Source organism: Chelonoidis abingdonii, chromosome 4 (genome assembly GCF_003597395.2).
Source record: "Chelonoidis abingdonii isolate Lonesome George chromosome 4, CheloAbing_2.0, whole genome shotgun sequence".
NCBI classification, from domain to species: domain Eukaryota; kingdom Metazoa; phylum Chordata; order Testudines; family Testudinidae; genus Chelonoidis; species Chelonoidis abingdonii.
The window spans coordinates 122503271-122524041 of NC_133772.1; the positions used below are offsets into that span (position 1 = coordinate 122503271).

Sequence of the window (20771 nt, forward strand, 5' to 3'; positions counted from 1 at the left end):
AACCGTCATCTCATTGCCAGTTTACTCCGGCAGTAGACGGTACAGAACGACTGGTAACCATCTCTGCTATCATGCAAAAGCAAATGAATGGTGCTGTGTAGTGCTGGAGTATCGCCTCTGTCCGCGGCATCCAGTACACATACGGTGACTGTAAAGAAAAAAAAAGCTGAACAGACTCCATGGTTGCCATGCTATGGCATCTGCCAGGGCAATCCAGGGAAAAAGGGTGCAAAATGATTGTCTGCCATTGCTTTCCCAGAGGAAGGAATGAGTGACGACATTTACCCAGAATCACCCGCGACACTGCTTTTGCACCATCATGCATTGGGGTCTCAACCCAGAATTCCAATGGGCGGGGGAGACTGCGGGATAGCTACCCACAGTGCAACGCTCCAGAAATCGACGCTAGCCTCGGACCATGGACGCATACCACCGAATTAATGTGCTTAGTGTGGCCGCGTGCACTCGACTTTATGCAATCTGTTTTACAAAACTGGTTTATGTAAAATCAGAATAATCCCATAGTGTAGACATACCCTTAATCTCTTCACCAGAACCTGACCATTTGGAGGCAGTGGACATTGACGCAAGTGTGTACCATATAACTTAAGCTCATTCATCAGTAGGGCCATTCTACCAACTGAGAGGGCAGAAGAATGTTTAATAGATTGTGCTGCTTCTCTTACATGATCTCGAAAGAAATTTTGAGAGTATTCACTAGCCTCCTCAGCAAATCCTGTGAAACATTCAACTTGTTCAGAGAGTGTATGGATGGTAGATCAGTTGCTTTGTCTGGGGATGAGGAGGAGGGATAGCCAGTGGCTGCTGGTGGTCATCCCCACTGAGCACTTGTTCCTCTTCTACTAAGGGTTGTTGAGACATTGGTGCCAACTGTAGCAGTAGTTTGAGCAAGGCTGACATGGGTTTAGAGATAGTTGAGGTGGCCATTTTCCTGATGCAGGGGTTTATGCCCAAGTGGCCCAGTCAGTCCTGGGTTGGTGGGGTACTGACGAAGAAGTAGGCACATGGATGGACACCAGCTTGGTGGTTCTCTAGAGGAGCCTGGTGACATGTGATTGCCTCTTATGGACTCCTCCCTGGACTGACTGTCCATGTACCACTGGGCCACCTTTAGAGGCGTTGATTGTATTCTGGTAAGGATGGTCTGCTGAAATCACCTCAGAAAGATGAAAGGACAAAGTCTTCTTCAATGGATGAGGAATAGCCCTCCAAGAGAGTCCTGTCTGGTTAGGTCTATGGCTGGTTTTGACAGACTGTGAGATGGACCTGGCCTCTGTGAGTCTGTCTAAGATCAGGGACTCTGCTACCAGTCTCACCACTAAGTTTGCCGGTGCTAAGAATTACATCAGTGCTAATAAGCCCACGTGTGCTGGTAAAGAACTCTCTGTTGATGATTTCTTCAGCATTGTGATGCTTGGTGTTAGGCCTGCCAACAGAAATTCCGGGCCCTAGGGTCAGGGCCATCCCTGGGGGAGCGAGGCCTGGGGTGAAAGTGATGAATCTGTCACTTCCAGGACTGCTCGCGCTGGCCAATCGTGCTGGCCTGTGGGACTCGGAGCAGGCACACATGTGTGCACCTAGGAGCCCTATGTCCCCACAAGCAATTTAAAAGGGCCCAGGTCTCACGGTATCAGCCAGGGCCCCCTGGGTTCTTTTAAATCACCTGGGTCCCTGGGCAATTGCCCCTTTTGCCCCCCAGTGTCAATGGGCCTACTTGGTATTCACAAGTTTGGCATCAGTTTCCTTGGTGACAGGTTGTCTAGTACTGGTGTGCAGTGCCAGTGCAGGGTCAGCTGTTTCAATGACAATGGGGAAAGTGCAATGCTTATTCTGAGAACCGATCATTGGTGCAGTTTTTGCCTTCACATTTAGGCAAGGTTCAGTCTTAAGGCTCTGATGAGCTGAAACCTAATAAGAGGACTTCTTCCTCTTAGATGAGGAGGAAGATCAGCACCTTCTCTGGTCTCTAGCATGGAGCTTCTTGTTGCCCATACTGTGTTAAAGCTGAAGCTGCTGAAAAGCAAGATTTGTAAGTGTCCTTCAAGCTCAGTGTGACATTGAGGCTCACAGGGGCACTGGAGGAGTAAGACTGGCCAGGAGGATGTGGTCTCACAGCAGGCTTGCCTAGGTATGACAATATTTGCATCACAGTCTCAAGGAGATGTATCTTCTTCGGCCATATCTAGCTTTCAGGGTGCAATATGAGAAAGTCTTGTACACCAAACAGCATTCAGGAAGCTGCTCCTCAACTAAGTATGGAGGGCAGTTTGCATGAGCATAGCTGATGGGCATTGCTGTGTCACAGGAGGGGCAGATCTTGATTCCTGGACATCAGTCTTTGGTCACTTTGGCCTCAGGTATGGAGTGGGAATGGGAGCTTAACCCTGTACTGAGGGGGAGGGGACAGAAACCCTATCAATGTTTCTACAGGAAATTTCTATCTAAATTCATTTTTTAAAAAAAAAAGAAAAATGGATGCACTGACAACTGCTGAATAGGAAGTAGAACAACCATAATTAATACATTTCTTGCAGATTGAAGAGACATGGGCACCATAGGTTTTAGTCTCACAGCCACGGGCGGCAAGAAGGGATTGAGGTCGTTGAGGCTAATCCATCCCTTATGCTCTCCTGGTGGTCTCACAGCTCTCACAACACAGGCACAGCCCTAAAGGACACTCCTATTAAAAAAAGAATGGGATCTTGTGTGCATGAAACATATGCATACCAAGAATGGAATCTGTGTACAATCGCTTAAAGAAGAAAAGGGTTGCTCAAACTTATACTTAATTTCCTTAAAAGAACATACCTACTGTTTAGGCACAAATTCTTTCCTAGAACATGAGTGAAAACAAGCCATAGAATTTTTTAAAATCTCTCTCTCCATTTCTAATTAAAAAATTAGACAATAGTCACAATTTTATAAGTCAGATCAGAAACAAAACAACCAATGTTGTCTTTTCTTGCCTATAGAAACACTTAACTAACCTTTACACCGCGTTCTGTGACAGATTCATACCTGAGGATTCTTGTATGCAAATATACTGTCAGAACTAGAGGCCATAATTGCAGCTGTTAACAGAAAACTGCTCTGTTAATTCCTGCTCCATTCAATACTTGTGTAATGGAATGTGCAACACTCACTGCAGAAAAATGTATCTTCAAACACGAACACCAAAGAATGAAAAACAGAAGCTGATTTCATAAAATTATTTGTCAGTGCTTATTTATTCTGTACAGTATTTAAACATCAGAGGGGTAGTTGTGTTAGTCTGGATCTGTAAAAAGTGAGAGTCCTTTGGCACCTTATAGACTAACAGACGTATTGGAGCATAAGCTTTCGTGGGTGAATACCCACTTCGTCAGACGCAACTGACGTCTGACGAAGTGGGTATTCACCCATGAAAGCTTATGCTCCAATACGTCTGTTAGTCTATAAGGTGCCACAGGACTCTTTGTCAGTATTTAAACAGGAAATTCAAAGGAATAAGAAGGAACTGGATGTTTTAAGTGACTAATATTGGATATTTGAAAGTCAAGATAGAGCTTTCAAGGAAAATTTAAATAATATTTTCCCAAACTAACTTGTGCCATTAGTCCCTGATTTTCCTCAGCACGAAAATTTACCCCTATTTTAAAAGAATAGTTAATTTTAAAGGAATAACTGACAATTCAAATTTGGTTTAAAATTGAAATTTTCTAAAAATAAAATTCTTGATTATGCTTAAGACTAAAAGGAATGTTTCCAAGTTTTTCTTTTCTTTAATGCCAATGGAAAGAGTTGTATAGCTGTTTTTACACAAGAACATTCTATTTCAGTATTTGGAACCCAAACACAAATGCACTGAAATCTGAACCTGACTATATACACAATGTATTAATCCAGTTTCCATTTCAATTATCCAAACTAAGGAAGATGTAGAAAACAGACAGCATAAATAGTGAAAAGTAAAATGATTTTTAACAGTCTTTTAATAATTTAAGATATTAGGAGCAAAGAAATTTGATTATTTTACAACACTGCAAGCTGCATCCCTTTGTTTTATTTAACAATAAGATTTAAAAAATTTAAGTAAATGTAAAGGTATTGATTCAATAAGGCACTTCAGCATGTGCAATGCAACTGTTTAGACAGTTAAAGTTATGTACTTGCTAAGCTATATTGCTAAATCAGGGCTCATGATAGAAAAATGGGAAATGGTTTGATTCAGATTTCCAAAGGAGGTGAAGGGAGAGAAGAATAATTTATGAAGAATTTTATTTCTTTCACCTGAAAGAAGGGATGTTGTCTGATTTCATCAGCACCACCTGGACCACAGCCCAGCCTTTTCTTGGGATCTTTCATCAAAAGACGCTGAATTACATCTTTAGCTAAAGCACTCATTTCTTGGGGATACGGAGGTTCACTTTTTAATATTCTCCTGTAGAAAAAATGTTAATTACTTAATAACATTTCATTATGGTATTAAAACAAAAGACAACTGCTACGCATATATTGGATAGTTCTACAATAAGAAATGTACAGTTTCTTGCCACTCGTCACATACAGTATTCTTGTATGTGAGCTTATTGCATTTGTTCTCTGTGCAATATACTAACCTGGACAATATGACCTTCTGAGTAATTAGCTTGGGAAGAAATATGAAAGCCAAAGAATGCAATAAAACTCCTCAGCTGGACTACCTGAACAAATTACTGGTGAAGACATCTTTCAAGTCAAAAACTCATCTGGCCAAAGTAATAACAACGATTAAAGTTGTTTTTAAAATAAAAGAGGATGTCTGGGGAATGAAAATTATAGGCTTAAATTGGAGATAAATTTTTCCATGAAAGGACTACTGGACAAAAAAAAATTGTTACCTATCTTTTGTAACTTGTTCTTTGAAATGTGTTGCTCATGTCCATTCCATTCTAAGTATCAGAGGGGTAGCCGTGTTAGTCTGGATCTGTAAAAGCAGCAGAGAATCCTGTGGCACCTTATAGACTAACAGACGTTTTGGAGCGTGAGCTTTTGTGGGTGAATACCCACTTCGTCAGACGCAGGTAGACTGCGTGTAGGAGAGAAGGTAATGGAATGGACATGGGCAAAATACCTCGAAGAGCAACAGTTACAAAACGTAGGTAACCATTTTTTCTTCAAGTGCTTGCTCATATCAATTCCATTCCAGGTGACTTATGAGCAGTAACCCTAGAGGTGGGATCACAGTTCACAAGCGTGCAGCTTGCAACACTGCTCTACCGAAGCCAGCACTGTCCCGGGTTTCCTGGGTGATTGCACGGTGGGACGTAAACATGTGGATGGCCAACCAGGTAGCAGCCCTGCAGATATCTTGAATCGGCACCTGGGCCAGGAAGGTTGCCAATGAGGCTTGCGCCTTGGTTGAATGGGCAGTTACGATCGCCGGCAGTGGCACTTTCACCCCTTTGTAGCAAAACCAGATGCAGGCAGTCCATCTGGGGAGTTCCCCATCTCCGGAAGATCACGCTGACCACCTCCAGACAGAGTGACCACTCGTTGCAAGACAAAGTCTTGCTGAGGTGATCTGTCAACACATTCTTGGCCCTGGAGAGGTGTAAAGTCACAAGATGAATGGCATGCTACACAGAGAAGTACTCCACCCCCCGCCCCCCGGGAGCTCCTTGGCAAAGGGCTGATGACAAGGCTCCGCCTTGTTTGTTGATGTAAAACATCACATTGGTGTTGTCCATCAGTATCTTTACCACCCTGCTCCTCAGACGAGCAGGGAACCCTGGCAGGTAAAGCAAACCACTCTGAGCTCTCAGACGTTTACATGGAGAAAGAGATCATCTCGCTACCAACAACCTGGCATGCTGAGATTGCCCAGATGAGCTCTGCACCCCAGCTCTGAGACACTGGAGACCAGGATCACCGACGGGAAGGGGTACCCTTTTGGAGGAGGGCAGTGCCTTCATAGTGGAGAACAGAGTCTTGGGAAGGGTCTGGAGGGCGGCCACCAGGTAGATGGTGAGAAGGGAAAGGGACGGAATTTGACAATGTAGCCCTGGTGGATGATGTCCAGCACCCAACAGTCAGAAGGGATCCTGCCACAGTTGTGGGCAAGGAAGGCAAGACGGCCCCTGAAGATTATTTGTGCTGTGACTGGAAGGCACAAGGAGGGTTCATGGATCACTAGGAAAGAGTCAAAAGGGTTGTTTAGACAGTCAGTGAGAGGTGGAGGAGGCGGCAGAAGAAGAATGGCGAGAACGCTGGGAGTCAGGGCGGTGATGAGGTGGATCAAGTGGCCGCTGGGGGTATGGCTGGTAAGTGACCCATGGGCAAGGGCGGAAGGATGGGCGTTGTTGCTGGTGTGTGGGGGGTAGAATATAAATGTCCAGGAAACGAAGGGTTACTCGGGAGTCCTTAAGAGAGTGAAGGGATTCGTCCATTTTATCACCTCACAGGGGAGGTCCACAAGGGTTGTCTGGACCTCTTTGGGGAAGCCACTAGACTGGACCCCAGAGTTGGGGCACAGTACCAAGCTGGATGCCAAGGAGCAAGATGCAGTGTTCATAGCATCAACCACAGCCTGGAGGGCCATTTTGGCTACCAGTTTGCCCTCGTCTAACAGGTGCTGGATCTCTTGCTGCTTGTCTGCTGGAAGAGAGTCCTGAAAGTCTGCCAGTTTGGAACAGGACAGGAAATCTTATTCAGCAAGAATAGCCTGGTAGCTGGCATTGTGGAACTGTAACCCTGCTGAGAATAAACTTTGCAGCCCGGAAATCTAGTTTTCTGGCAGCATGGTCAGGGGGCTAGATTTGAAGTGCTGCTGACTGGCACATTTGGTGGCGGCATGGACAATCAGAGAGTTGAGTAGTGAGTGGGTAAAAAGGAAGTCAGTGCCTTTAGAGAGGACAAAGTAGCCGTGTTCTGCCCTCCTTGGTGCTGAGGCGCAGGATGCTGGTGTGTGCCAAACCATTTAGGCTGGTTGTAAGATAGTGTCATGTATTGGTAAGGCCATACAAGAGGATCCGGGAGGTTGAAAGATATCCAGGAACTGGTCCTGGCGGGGAGTCTTGAACATTCTCCAGCAGGAGACTGAGAGCAGCAGCCATGTGATGGAGCAGGGACTGGTACTGTGCGTGGTCCTCTGGTGGTGAGAGGGAACGTGGAATAAGGGCATCATCCAGTGACAACGAAGCACCTGTAGGGACCAGTGGCTCTGATGGTGCAGCTGGGGCCAACGGTGTGAAAGCATCCAGGGGTTCGAAGGTTGCAGTAGAGAAGGAGATGAGCGGTGCAGGCAATACATACCGTGACGGTGGTAGGGGGCCCACAAGGGCCAGTGAGATCAGGATTAGGGATCGCCATGCATCCACACCACCCATAGGTAACGGAACCATGGGTCAGATGCAGGACCGTAGTCCAGAGGGTAAGACCAATGTCAAGAGTCTGGACTGTAGGAGCGGGACAGGGAAAGGGCCATGTCCAGGTCGAAAAACCAGTTGAACTCCGAAGGTCCAAGAGAGAAGGAGGCGTCAGCGCTGGTGGGACCAATGGTGCCAGACATGGAGCGGGAGGATTGTGAATGAGCAGAAGTGGCTCGTCCACCACCGGAGCTGGTGGAGAATGGTGGAGGACAAGAGGCTCATTGGCTGGAAAAGGGAGTCTGGGGCTGGACAGAGGTCCAGAGCATGGTAAAGTGTCCACAAACAACAACATGAGTTCTGCTGATGGTGTCAAGGGCGATAAATGGCCCGGAGTGTGCGGGACTCAGTGCAATTCACATGAGGGTCCCGGGGGAGCTGGCAGTGCTGAGAGTGAAGTAGGAGTTTCTGGGGCCAGAATGAAAGATGAAGCTGGCACTGAGCAATAGCATTTGGAACAGTGCTCCATACACACACTCTTTGGAACTGGAGCTTCCATCACGATGTGCAACTTCTCACCCGACCTATCACAGCTTGGGGAGGTAATGCTGCATTTTGAGACGGTCCTGTCGGAGAGCCGCCCTTGTGCCTATGCTTCTTGTGCATACAGTGGGGCTTTGGTGAGTGTGGCGGTGCTGCAGGCAATGCACGTGAGGGATCCAGTGAGGTGCTCACTGCTGGTGATGGATGCTGCTCCAATGGTTGTGTCGGAGCCGGATCAGGTTGTGCACCTGGCCGCATTGCCTCCTCCGTTAGAAAACTATATAGGCAAAATTCTCGAGCTGCTTGGGTCCACAGTGGAAACAAAAAGCAGATGGAGTAGTGGAAAACTATGTGAGCATCACCCAGGCAGTAAAGGCAATGAGCGTGTTCGTTGCTCACCGAAAAGGAGTGAGAGCACGAGGAACAGTTCTTGAAGCTGGCCTGAGGGGCACAGTCCCGGTGCCAGGGAGGAGAAGTCGTCCCCAGTAGAGGAATAAAGTCCAAGGGAGAACCAGCTAACTACTATGAACCAACGGACAACTATTTAACTAGAGAAAAACTATGTCCAGTAAAAGGCAAACGCAGTACTCTTAGTTGTCAATCAAAGCAGCCTCTTAAAACCTCAAACGTGCCACATGGCCAACACATGATGCATGTGCGGGTCAAGGGATAATATTATGAAGTTTTGGCTCCGGCACATGGTGTGCATGCGCACCCGTGTTTGGAATCCACATATAGATCATTACTCAAAGAAGAATTATGCTTCTGCCAACTCACGTCTATGCCAACGATAACTATTTAATCTATTCACTGTTGGCAGTTGACTGAAAGTTACCTGCAGTTCAACTTTTAGTCAGTATAGACAGACAGAAGAGGAAAACTGGCTCAGCAGCAGTTCTTGGAGGTCTGCATAGCCTGTGTGGGTTGGTTAACAGGTCTGTGAGATTTATTATTTCTGAAGTTGATCTTGGGGCAACTGGAAAATAAGAACCTGAAAAAAATCCACCTGTGGACTTACCAAAGGACAGTCAGTCCTTAAAGTACTTAGTTGAGATGGCCCTGAGTTTTTGGGTCTATCTGAAAGAAGCAAAGTCTTTGGACCACTGTTTTTCAAAGTCTAGCCCAGGCTATTCCCAAAACCGTTATTCTTTTCATAACAGGAGAAGTTAATAAGATGCAGCTTAGATTCTAAATCACCTGTTCATGGTTTTAGCTGTAGAAAGTGAGTCACAATGTTGTCTGCCATCATCTAGGCCAGCACTTTAATCAAGTCTGTAGCCCAGTGAGCTAGCTTGCCTTTACTATATTCTACTCTGCATTATATTCAGCAGCAATACAAGGAACCTAAAGGCCTGTATCCTGTAAGACATTTATCTTCAGCAAGTTGGCATAAGGCTTGAGGCCTATGTACTTGGAACAGATAAACTTTGTACAGATACACTGCCAGTATCTGATACAAGTACAGTAACTCCTCACTTAACGTTGTAGTTATGTTCCTGAAAAATGCTACTTTAAGTGAAAGTGTTAAGTGAATCCAATTCCCCATAAGAATTAATGTAAATAGGGGGGATTAGGTTCCAGGGAAATTTTTTTTGCCAGACAAAAGACATTATATATACACACAGTATAAGTTTTAAACAAATAATTTCATACTGTACACAGCAATGATGATTGTGAAAGCTTCGTTGAGGTAGTGAAGTCAGAGGGTGGAAGAGGATGGGATATTTCCCAGGGAATGCCTTACTGCTAAATGATGAACTAGCACTTGGCTGAGCCCTCAAGGATTAATACATTGTTGTTAATGCAAGCTCACACTCTACAAGGCAGCACGAATGAAGGGAGGAGACACAATAGATACATGGCACTGGCTGCAAACATTCCCTGCGGAAACTGAATGTGATGATTATCCCACTAGAGTGAACCACTCCCTCCACTTTTCAAAGAGAGAGAGAGAGAGAGAGAGAGAGAGTGTGACGCATTGCCCCTTTAAGTACGTTGACACCACTCTAAGTACACTGCCTTTTTAAGTATATCAGCAAGTTGAGACAGCAACTGCTGCCAGCAAGCTCCCTCCATCCTGAACCCTGTGGTGTTCCCCACCCTGCTCTGTGGAGATGGGGTACAGTAGCAGGGGGACACCCTGACATCAGCACCTCTCTTCCCCCCCCCACCCCGTGCACAGCAAACAGGAGGCTCCCGGGAGCAGCTCCAAGGCAGAGGGCAGGAGCAGCACACGGCAGTGGTGGGAGGGACACTAGAACTGCCTGCCACTTGACAGCATGCTGAGCAGATGCCTCACAGGGAACTTAGGGGAGCTGATGAGGGCTGCCAGTCCACCCTGGTTCCAAGCCCCCACCAGCTAGCTCCAACAAGCTGCTCTTCCTGCAAGCGCTGGACAAAGCAGGCGGCTGCCAAACAACATTATAATGGAGCATTGCGCAACTTTAAACAAGCATGTTCTCTAATAGACCAGCAACAGAACAACGTTAACCGGGACGACGTTAAGTGAGGAATTACTGTGTTGTGATGCTAACAATAGGGTATTTAAAGGAAAGTTCTGACTACAGGTACATGATCCAACCACAAGTGTCATTGCAATGAATTGTCATATATAACAGGTACATAAGCTACATCCGCAGATACCTAACCACAAAAGGGCAATGGTAATGAATTGATGTGTATGATAGTAAGTTGAGATCATTGATATACTAACCTATAGAATTAGTAACCTATAAAATTAGTAAGGTAAGGACATACAAATAAGGAAAAAGGGAAATACCCCTACTAAATGTGCATCATATATAGTGTCACTAATATTTCATATTATAAAAGTTGCATTACAGACTAGGGGCAGTAGGAGAAGGAGATGCAGTCCTTGGAATGGCTACTGGTGATGAGGAAGATGATGGCTAACATTTCAGATTGTTCTACAAGGGATGGTGTGAGCATATGGATGTGCAAATGTGCATTCTGTAGAATCTCTGTCTTACTAAGTTGGGGTGTTTATGACTGTGCTAAATGTATTAATAAATTCTATTTTTAAATATAGAAGAGTTTCCATAGTGTGTGTGTTGCAATTTTGCACATCAGGATTCCTAACTATATAATAATTTGTATAATACTGGGTCTGATCTTGGACAAGAACCTGTCAACCCTTTAATTAATACCTGTGGATTCTTAAGTAATCAATATAATTAATACATACACATCTCCAGTGGCAACACATACAAATTGCTAGTTATAGCAGTGCCCACTCCACTACAGATTGCAAAAAGAAAGAGGTCTAAGTTTCTTTTTAAAAAACTCAAGATAAGCCTCATGGAGTTTCTAGGCTCTTGAAGACAATGTGAATCAACAGAAAAGACACACACATGTATTTCCTGAATTTATAGCATCAAAGGTCCTCTTTGTCTCACTTATGTATACTCTAACAATTATTATAGATTGGTGTCTGGGGGGTAAGGACTGTAGTTGTCGTTGTCCATTGGGAGCAAGATCAATGGGAACCAGATACTTTCTTCTTTGAGCAAAGTTTAATGAGGACTTTTAACTTATGGGATGTAAGACCCACAAAGTCAAGAAACAAATTAGAAATGGGAAATATCCATTTGGGTATGGATGCATTTTGGGTATCTTATCTGGGAACGGGCATATTTTCTTCAAATTGCCTCTACAGCCTGCTCAGAGATTTAGATTTGGATACCTAGGTACCACCCCGACGTAACAATACAGATATATGCTGGGTGCTCAAGCAAAGGTTTAGTTCAGGTTGATTGGTCTCTTAAATCTTTTGAGTAAGGGTTTATAAGACAAGAAAAAACTGTATATTAAACAATCTGAAAGGAGATGTTCAGTTCTGTGAACACTGTTTTCACTGTCTCCTCTCAGAAGTGCATCATGTTGGCAGAAAGAGACTATATTCTTTGATTTGTGTTGTTTGTTAGTTAATAAAGTAACTAACACCCATGATGTAAACTAAGAACGAAATCCCCAATTCTACATATATGATCCACTTGGATGACCTTCAAGGGCTCATATGTTGGCAAAGCTATCCTGCAAAGTATGCAGTTCATCATTAGATGACGCAAGATATGACAGGCAGCTGTTGTGTTTGCATATGGTTTCAAATGTAGATAGTCTTCCATTCTACAACTACACCTCACTTTGCATGAGTATTTTGGAAAGCTTTAATATGAAGCTAGCACTTGTGTAAAGATGATCTTGCCGCAACACAAAGTTTCTATTTGTGCTGATGGAGCTCCTCTCTGCAGCAGCACTAAAAATGCTACAACTGATTGTTCTCAAAAGCTTCAATGTCTATGCACATGAGGACTTCTGAATTAGCTCAAAGATCTCTACCATGGTATTTCAAATGTGGAGTGGAGGTTGTACAGGTGGAGATTACACTCTTGCCACAGACCATCCATTGCCTTTTTCTGTTTGGAGCAAGGTTGTATGCATTTAGGTGCAATGAATGCATCTTCATCTGTGCTTGGAAACCATCTACCATGCTGCAGGTACTACTACAATTAAATATTATAAATACTAGGTAGATTCTTGTTGATGGTCTACCTGCAGAAGTTAATGAAACCAGTCTGCTTCCTGATGGCTCAGTGAGAAATGCTGAATTTCTGATAATAAGGATTTGGTAGGTGTTTAATCTAACATCTGTAATTTAACTGAACTGAAACAGATTACGTTGCATTTTTTTCCTAAATCAGGATAAAAGTCATCAAAATAATTCACAGGGTGGCACTATAATAATTTTCTATGAGAAAACACACACGTTATTGTTTCATAACTTACCTAGAAATCTCAGCTTGGGAATTTTTCTCTCCATCAACTGTAAAAGGTGATGCTCCAGTTAATAACTCATACATAAGAACACCAAGACTCCACCAATCAACAGCCTATAAAATAAAAATTACACATATGGTACTTCAAAAAGCATATAAAAATAAAACAAAATCCTAGGAAATAGCTAACAAAAGAGATCTATGCTGCAGTTTAACACACAAAGGCAGGGTATGGTAAAATTACAGAATTAAGATATTAGAATAATTAAGTTGACATAGCATAGAAAATGTTTAACTGTATTTTATATACATATATAAAAATAAAAAACATATATATGCACATTTCCCTATTTGGATTTATGAGAAAATACTAAATCATAGGTCATCTGCTCCAAACCCCTACACTGAGGCAGGACTAAATGTTATCTAGACCATCCCGACAGGTCTCTGTCTCACTTGTTCTTAATAATCTCTAATAATGAAGATTTCACAATCTTCCTAAGTAATTTGTTCCAGTGCTTAACTACTCTTACAGTTAGTAAGTTTTTCCTAATGTCTAACCTAAATCTCCCTTGATGTAATGTAAACCCATTGCTTCTTGTCCTGTCCTTAGTGGCTATGGAGAACAATTTATCACTCTCCTCTTTATAAAAATCTTTTACATGAAGACTATAATGTCCCCCTTCAGTGTTTTCTTCTCTAAACTAAACAAACTCATTTTTTTTTCAATCTTTCCTCGCAGGTCATTGTGATGGGTTGTATGCCCCACACTGAAACAGCCAGAGTTGGGGGCGGGTCTGGATGCCCCTGCCATCCACTGCAAAATGGTATTGCTAGGGCAGTGAATGGGAAGACTGCCTGAGTCACTATGGGAGTGACATAGTCAGGGCAGTGGGTATGAGGACTACCTGATGTTGCTGCTGCAGAGGGGCTTACCATGGTGTGACCTAGCTGGAGGGCTGAGTCACAAAGCAGTTGTACTGTAACTCAGATGGAGGAGACCTCCAATGGCGGAAGAGAAAAAAGGGAGCACTGAACAAGGCAGAGCTATCCCCAGAATCTCCAGAAGGGAGCATCACCAAGAAATCAGAATAGGACACTGTGACAGCATGTTGGACAATGTGGGCATGATGATACCTCTGGTATAAGGCGTCAGTGATAGACTGTGCATGACGAGTACTCAGATGAGGGGTTAGAGAGACACTGTAAGGCAGTCAAATCTCGACAAAGCGGAGGGTGAGGGGCCACAGCCAAGAAAGGACCCCATGAGAAAGTAAAAATGGAGATGTCAACAGTACAGGCTTTTTTATTTTGCTGAGAGAAGTTATCCCCTACCAGGGTGGATGCCAGAGTTGCTGCTCCCAGAGGGGACCTGATAAGCACCAGAAGCAGGTCCATGTCTCAAAGCGACAGATACTGGAAAATCAGCAGAGACTGAGAGAGGCCCAAGTATACCTACAGGACTATTTGGTGAGGGTAGCTGATCAACAGCAGTGGCTGTATAAAATCCTAAAAGAGGGAAGTATGACAGGTCATAAGGGCCAGGAAAGGGAAAGATGGTGTTACGGCTGTGATCCTTCCAAGTTAAACTGAAGAGATTAGGCTTCCTGATATTCATGGAGAGTCCAGTGATCATAATGGGGAAAGGTGGAAGATGACTGTCTTGGTGGTTCATGTCTATTGATATAAGCAAACATCTTTCTATGCAGAGGAGGCTTTCTTCAAAACAGAAAAAGAGATGCTTGCAATAGTGTGACTTGATTTTCAAAAACAGTTAATAGTAACAAAATTTTAGAGCACATCTCATTTCAATAAAATAAGCTAGAATAATGGCTTGCAAAAACTAGTAAGTGTTTTCCTAAAATTAAAGCTTCTATATACATTTTAACTTAGCACTCTAAAATCTGTCTTCACATCATTGACACATTCTGGGTAGTAACTTGATATGTACATTCTAATAAGGATCACACAGAAAATAGCTGTGAGATATTGTGAGCCCGGGTTTGGGTACTTGATTTACCAATCTCAATCCTGAGTTAGGAGACCTGGAAATAGGCGGATCCTGATAGGTAGAAATATGGAAATCAGTGGAAGTTCTGTGAATCAGAACTATCTGGATCAGCAGGGTGCTACGAGGAGGATGGTGGCTCTGTGGTGACGGATCTTCCCTCCAACTTGAGGTAGCAGGTGGATAGGAAGAAAGGCTTATCTGAGGCTGTCTGTCCAGGAAAGCATCACCCTCGGAATCGTGATGTACAATACAAAAGGGGAAGTTTTCTGTTCGTCTGGGACACAAAGAGGTCCCATAATTATGTAAATATTTAGTTAGGACTGCTGTGGCTCTCCCATTCGTGGTCTGCAGAGAAATTTCTACTTAGTTTGCCTGCCAGGGAGTTGTGAAATCCCAGGATGTACACGGCTTGTACCACGATTTGGCTTCTGATACACCAGTTCCAAAGTCTGACTGCTTCCAGGCAAAGGGGATGAGATCTTGCTCTTCCCTCTTTGCTCATATACTCCACCGTGAGGATAATGTCCAATATTATCTGTATATGGAGTGAGCTTATGAGAGGAAAGAAGGCCTTGCATGCATCTGATGAAGTGGGTATTGACCCACAAAAGCTCATGCTTCACAACGTCTGTTAGTCTATAAGGTGCCACAGGATTCTTTGCTGCTTTTACAGATCCAGACTAACAAGGCTACCCCTCTGATACTTGCATGCAAGGTGAACCGCCCTCAGTTCCAATAATTTCATATGCAGCCTGGTCTCTTGTGAGGTCCAGGTACCCTGAGCAGTGTGGTAGTCCACATGAGGACCTCACCCTGTAAGGGAGGTGTCTCTCAAAAATGGTGGCTCTTAGTGCAGGAGGGTTGAAAGAAATCCACACCATGACTTGAGTTTGACCATCAAGTGACGAGTCGAGAACTCTGGTGGGAACAGTCACCGTGGAGTCAATATGGTCCCTGTTTGGCCAGTAAGTTGAGTGGAACCAGGCTTGCAGACAGCATATATGGAGTCTGGTGAACAGAGACATGTAGGGCATGTGACGCAACAGCAAGAGAGATGGGTGTACCGTAGATCACGGTTTATGGGTAATGCAGAAAATCAGGTTGCTCGTCACATGAAATCTGTCTTGAGAGAGAAATGCTCTCGCAGAGACTGCATCCAACTGTGCTCCCATAAAGTTTGTTGTCCTTGTGGATAACAAAATGGAATTTTATTTGTTTATACAAATGCCTAAGGTAGCAAAAAGCTGTGCAAGAGATCCTATTGCTGACATGATTTCCTGATGAGTCTGGGCTACCAGGAGCCAGTCGTCCATGTATGGAAACAAGACTATAGCCCTAGCGTCTGATCTGGGATGGTACCACAGAGAAAACTTTCATGAATACTCTGGGTGCTGTAGTGGGTCCAAAGGAGAGTACCCAAAACTGGCAACATTCCGGTCATACCATAAAACGCAAGGACTTCTTGTGGGATGGGTAAATATCCATGTGGAAACAGGTATCATCCATTTTGAGAGCCAGAAACTACATCCCTTTCTGAAAGGAGGGAATTATAGATGCCAGTGTAATCATCCTAAATGTCAACTTTTGGATAAAGATGTTGATAAAGCTGCCGAAAGTCCAGGATGAGTCTCCCACCCTCCATATTTTTGGGGGATTAGGAAATATGGAGAGAAAAAAAACCCTCCCTTGGTACTGAGGCTGGATGCGTTCTATTGCCCCCCATAGTATTCTCTTGATAAAGCAGTCAGACTTTGGAACTGGTGTATCAGAAACCACATCACAATAAAGCTACGTATACCCTGGGAGTTCACAACAGCAGAGGTGAGAGTGGTCCCTGAAGAGGGATTGGGAAGGAGGTTTGTGATGAGGGAAGGAGAGAAACTTGATGGAATAGCCCTGATAATCTCCAGGACCCAACTGTCTATGGCGATCTTGTTCCAGCTGTAGGCAAACAGAATGAGACAACTACCAAAGGTGACAGGAGAAGAGGGTGGCCTCTATGTGGCATGCAGGTCTCGAGCTGTATGTCAAAAGTGGCCCTTGGCCTGTGGTTGACAGTGAGTGGAAGCTGTGGCAGCAGAGGGAGGTGAGAAATTGAACCTCTGAGTCCTCTGGCAGACTCAGGTAGACACTGGTAATACAGAGCATGCAGAGAAGGTTTTGCTCTAAAGGAATGTCTATGGCGTTTCCTCCTGGGGACCGAAGTGTAAATCCCCAGGGACCTCAGAGTAGATCTTGAGTCCTTTACTGAGTACAAGGATTTAGATGTATCTTCATTAAAAAAGCTGGACTCACTGAAGGGAAGGTCCTGCAAGGTGTTCTGGACCTCCCTAAGAAACCCTGACAACTGTAGCCACAAGTCCTTCACCATAGCAAGCTCCATGGCCAAAGTCCTGAACATCATGTCTGCGGTAGCTACTGCAGCCTGGAGGGCTTTGCTATAACTTCACTTCACCTAGAAGGGACTGGAACTGGGTTCTGTCCTCTATGGGAAGTTTATCTTTAAAGTCTGCAAGCCTGGCATAGCTGTTAAAATCATATTTCACTAACAATGCTTGGTAGTTAGCCATATGAAATTGCAGATCTGTGGAGAACACCTTCCTTCCCAGGAAGTCCAGTCTCTGACTGCCAGGATGGATTTCTGGTAATGTGACTTAACTCGTTCCAGAGTTGCCTGTACCATCAATGAGTTGGGGGCAGGATGAGAAAACAAAAAGTCAGTTTCTTTGGGAGAAACAAAAATCACATTTTTATTTTATTTTATTGGAGATATACGTATCTCCTAGAACTGGAAGGAACCTTGAAAGGTCACTGAGTCCAGTCCCCTGCCTTCACTAGCAGGACCAAGTACTGATTTTTGCCCCAGATCCTTAGATGCCCCCCTCAAGGATTGAACTCACAACCCTGGGTTTAGCAGGCCAATGCTCAAACCACTGAGTTCCCCCCCAGTCTCTTGCTCAGCCTTTTTTGGTGTAGGGACACAAGATGCTGGTGTGTGCCATACCACTCTGGCTGGCTCTGGTATAGCCTCGTTAATTGGAAAGGTCACCTTACTCAGTCCCTTTGGCTGCAAAATGTCGGGGCACTACTGCTGGGGATCCTGAACTAATTTACTGGGATCTGTAGATCATTTGCAACTCTATGTAACAGCTCCTAGTACTGACTGTCATCTGGTGGACAAGGCAATGACTAAGTGACAGCATTGTCCAGAGATGATGAAACAGCAGCCCGTGGCAGGGCCTCTGCTCAAGTCAAAAAACAGCACAGAGACCTTTATGCTAGTAAAACAGCCAGTGCAGCTTATTTACAATGTTGGTTCCCACCACCCTTGTACACTATACAGTCTTAACTCCTACAGTTTTAGGGAGCCCTCAGCTCCTGTATGCTCTTCCCCACCACTTCCACCCTGTGCCTTTTTATATCCTCCGCCTAATAGCTTAATTAGCCGTCCAGTTCATCTCCACCCATCAGATAGACACAGTTCTTAATAAGGTCTGTTCTGCAGTGCTTAACTGAAGCTGCAGTGACCAGAGTGCTGGCTCAACTGTTGTTGCTCAGTGTTCTATCACAAAGCTCATATCAAAATCGGCAGAACTGGTTCTGGCTCCTCCTCCTCATACACCAATGGAATCGGCCAGCAAGACGGGGAGAAATGGTACAACTCATGAGAGGGGTCCAGACTCCTGCCATAGGAATCCTGTGGTCTCCAATAAGGCCAGAAAGAGGAATCCATCAGTCGCAATGGCTTCCCAAGGAATTGGTACCAGTGGTGCTGGGAGCGAAGGGGGTCATATCAGGAGGGATGATAAGTATAGCCCAGGGGTAGGCAACCTATGACACGCGTGACAAAGGCAGCACACGAGCTGATTTTCAGTGGCACTCATGCTGCCCAGGTCCTGGCCACCAGTCTGGGGGGTTCTGCATTTTAATTTAATTTTAAATGAAGCTTCTTAAACATTTTAAAAACTTTATTTACTTTACATACAACAATAGTTTAGTTATATATTATTACATACTTATAGAAAGAGACCTTCTAAAAACATTAAAATGTATTACTGGCATGCAAAACCTTAAATTAGAATGAATAAATGAAGACTCGGCACACCACTTCTCAAAGGCTGCCGACCCGTGGTATAGCCTCTCAACTGTCTATTGGGTCTCCTGTCCTTCTGTGGAAATACTGATGCAGCTATCTCCTCTTCCAATTCTGAGGACTGTTCTGTTGGTAGCAGCAATGCCATGGGTACTGGAACACTCCTGCCCGATGGCTGAAGATGGAACTGCTGAATTCTGAAACATTAGTAAAGATTCTTCCTCCAGAACCAGGACTTCCCTCACAAGATCAGGGCCAGAAAGGAGTGGAGACTGTAGGTAGGGGAGGAAAATATCCTCTGGTGTTATATAAGTCTGTACTGCCCAAGGAGTTTCAGCAGATATGCCTGAAGAACTTGGCTCATCTGTTGCAGCTGAACAGTCTTTAGATGAACAAGGTGATACCAACAATGAGTCCAGACTCACACACGAATATGGAACTGGTGAGCATCTGTTCTACCATTTTGGTACCACAGTCACAGTCGGAACTGACTGATCCTTCTTTTTGCATGCCTTGCCCTCCTCCTAGGGGTCTTAGTCGAGCCGGTTCCATGGTTCCAAACATAGTGTGTCACCCAAACTGGACCAGCTCAGGAACAGAATGCATTTCTTATGGACCATCCTCTGTCCCTGCACCCTGAGAGTGCTCTCTACTCTCAAGAGGCAGCCTGGAAAAAGAGTCCTTTGGCTTTGGGGTTGATGACACTGCTCTAAGGCGTATTTTGGAGAGGCACTGCTGGTTTGTGGAGGCCAATGTACAAGGGGGTCTCCCAGGCCCAGATCAGAGCATGACCTCACACAAAGTTCCTGATAGAAGAGGCTAAGTTGGAGCTCCTGGGCCTCTCGAGTTCTAGGTGGAAAAGGATCTACAGATACTGCTCTGTGCAGAGATATGTGCTTCACCCACACAGTAGAAGCACCATTGATACTTGTCACTGATGTAGAAGAAGTACACAAGACAATTCTTGAAGCTTGGGACTCTGGGCATAGTCTTAGACCAGAGAGTGGATTGAGAAATGATTCTATACTATAACAACAAACTTCTTAAACAAATATAGAAAAACTATTCACAAATATTGCGTGTTATAGTTTATACACAGAATGAAACAGGACACTATTCCAACTCAGGTCATATGGTGGTAAGAAGTAACTAGATTGGTGTTGACCCACGCCGCCTTTTACACTCTGGGTCTGAAGCATGAGGGGATCTATAACACATGTGCAGGTCAATGGTCACTCCTTTGAAGAATTTCTGGACTTGGGCACATGCAGCCAATGCAAACCCACCTGTGGAATATACATAGGGACTTTCACTCAAAGAATCACCAGTGAGAACTACTCTGAGTACACTTTTTCAAATCAGTCCTGCAACCACCTTATGGTAGACTACATTTTCCTAGTTTGCTTATGAGAATGTCATGTGGGACTGTGTCAAAAACCTTATTAAAGTCTACTGCTTCCTCACTATCCACTAGGCCAGCTACCCTGTCAAAGAAGGAAATTAATTGGTTTGGCATGATTTATTCTTGCAAAATCCATGTTGCCTATTATTATTAAGTTAGGCTGATTAGTCTATAATTTCCCGGGTCCTCTTTGTTCCCCTTTTTGAAGAGAGGTATCATGTTCACCCTTCTCTAATCCTTTGGGACCTTCCCCATCCTCCATGAGTTCTTGAAAACGATTGCTTTAGCTAGCTCCTTAAGTACTCTAGGATGAATTTCATCAGGCCCTGTCAACTTGAATACAATATTTAATTTACCTCAATATTCTTTAATCTGTTAATTCCCTATTCTGTCCTGTGTTCCTTCCTCCTTGTTGTTAATATTGGGTGAAGCTTCCAGTGAAATAATTGTTTTAGTGAAACTGAAGCAAAATAGGCATTAAACACGTGTCTTCTTTGTGTCATCTGTTATAAGCTTTTCTTCCCTAGTAAGTAATGGACCTACACTTTCCTTTATCTTTCTCTTGCCCCCATGTATTTAT

General features: G+C 44.2%; 1 protein-coding gene across 4 annotated transcripts in view; it reads right to left on the reverse strand.

Moving 5' to 3' along the window:
• Positions 1-20771, reverse strand: part of RPS6KA5 (ribosomal protein S6 kinase A5) — a 167370-nt gene that overhangs the window by 58940 nt on the left and 87659 nt on the right. For all 4 annotated transcript variants that reach the window (XM_032766512.2, XM_032766513.2, XM_075065641.1 and 1 more), the window contains 2 exons: positions 12696-12799; positions 4291-4441 (listed from right to left, as the gene is read on the reverse strand). In XM_032766512.2, the coding sequence (XP_032622403.1) occupies positions 4291-4441; positions 12696-12799 (255 nt within the window). The remainder of the gene's footprint in view (positions 1-4290; positions 4442-12695; positions 12800-20771) is intronic.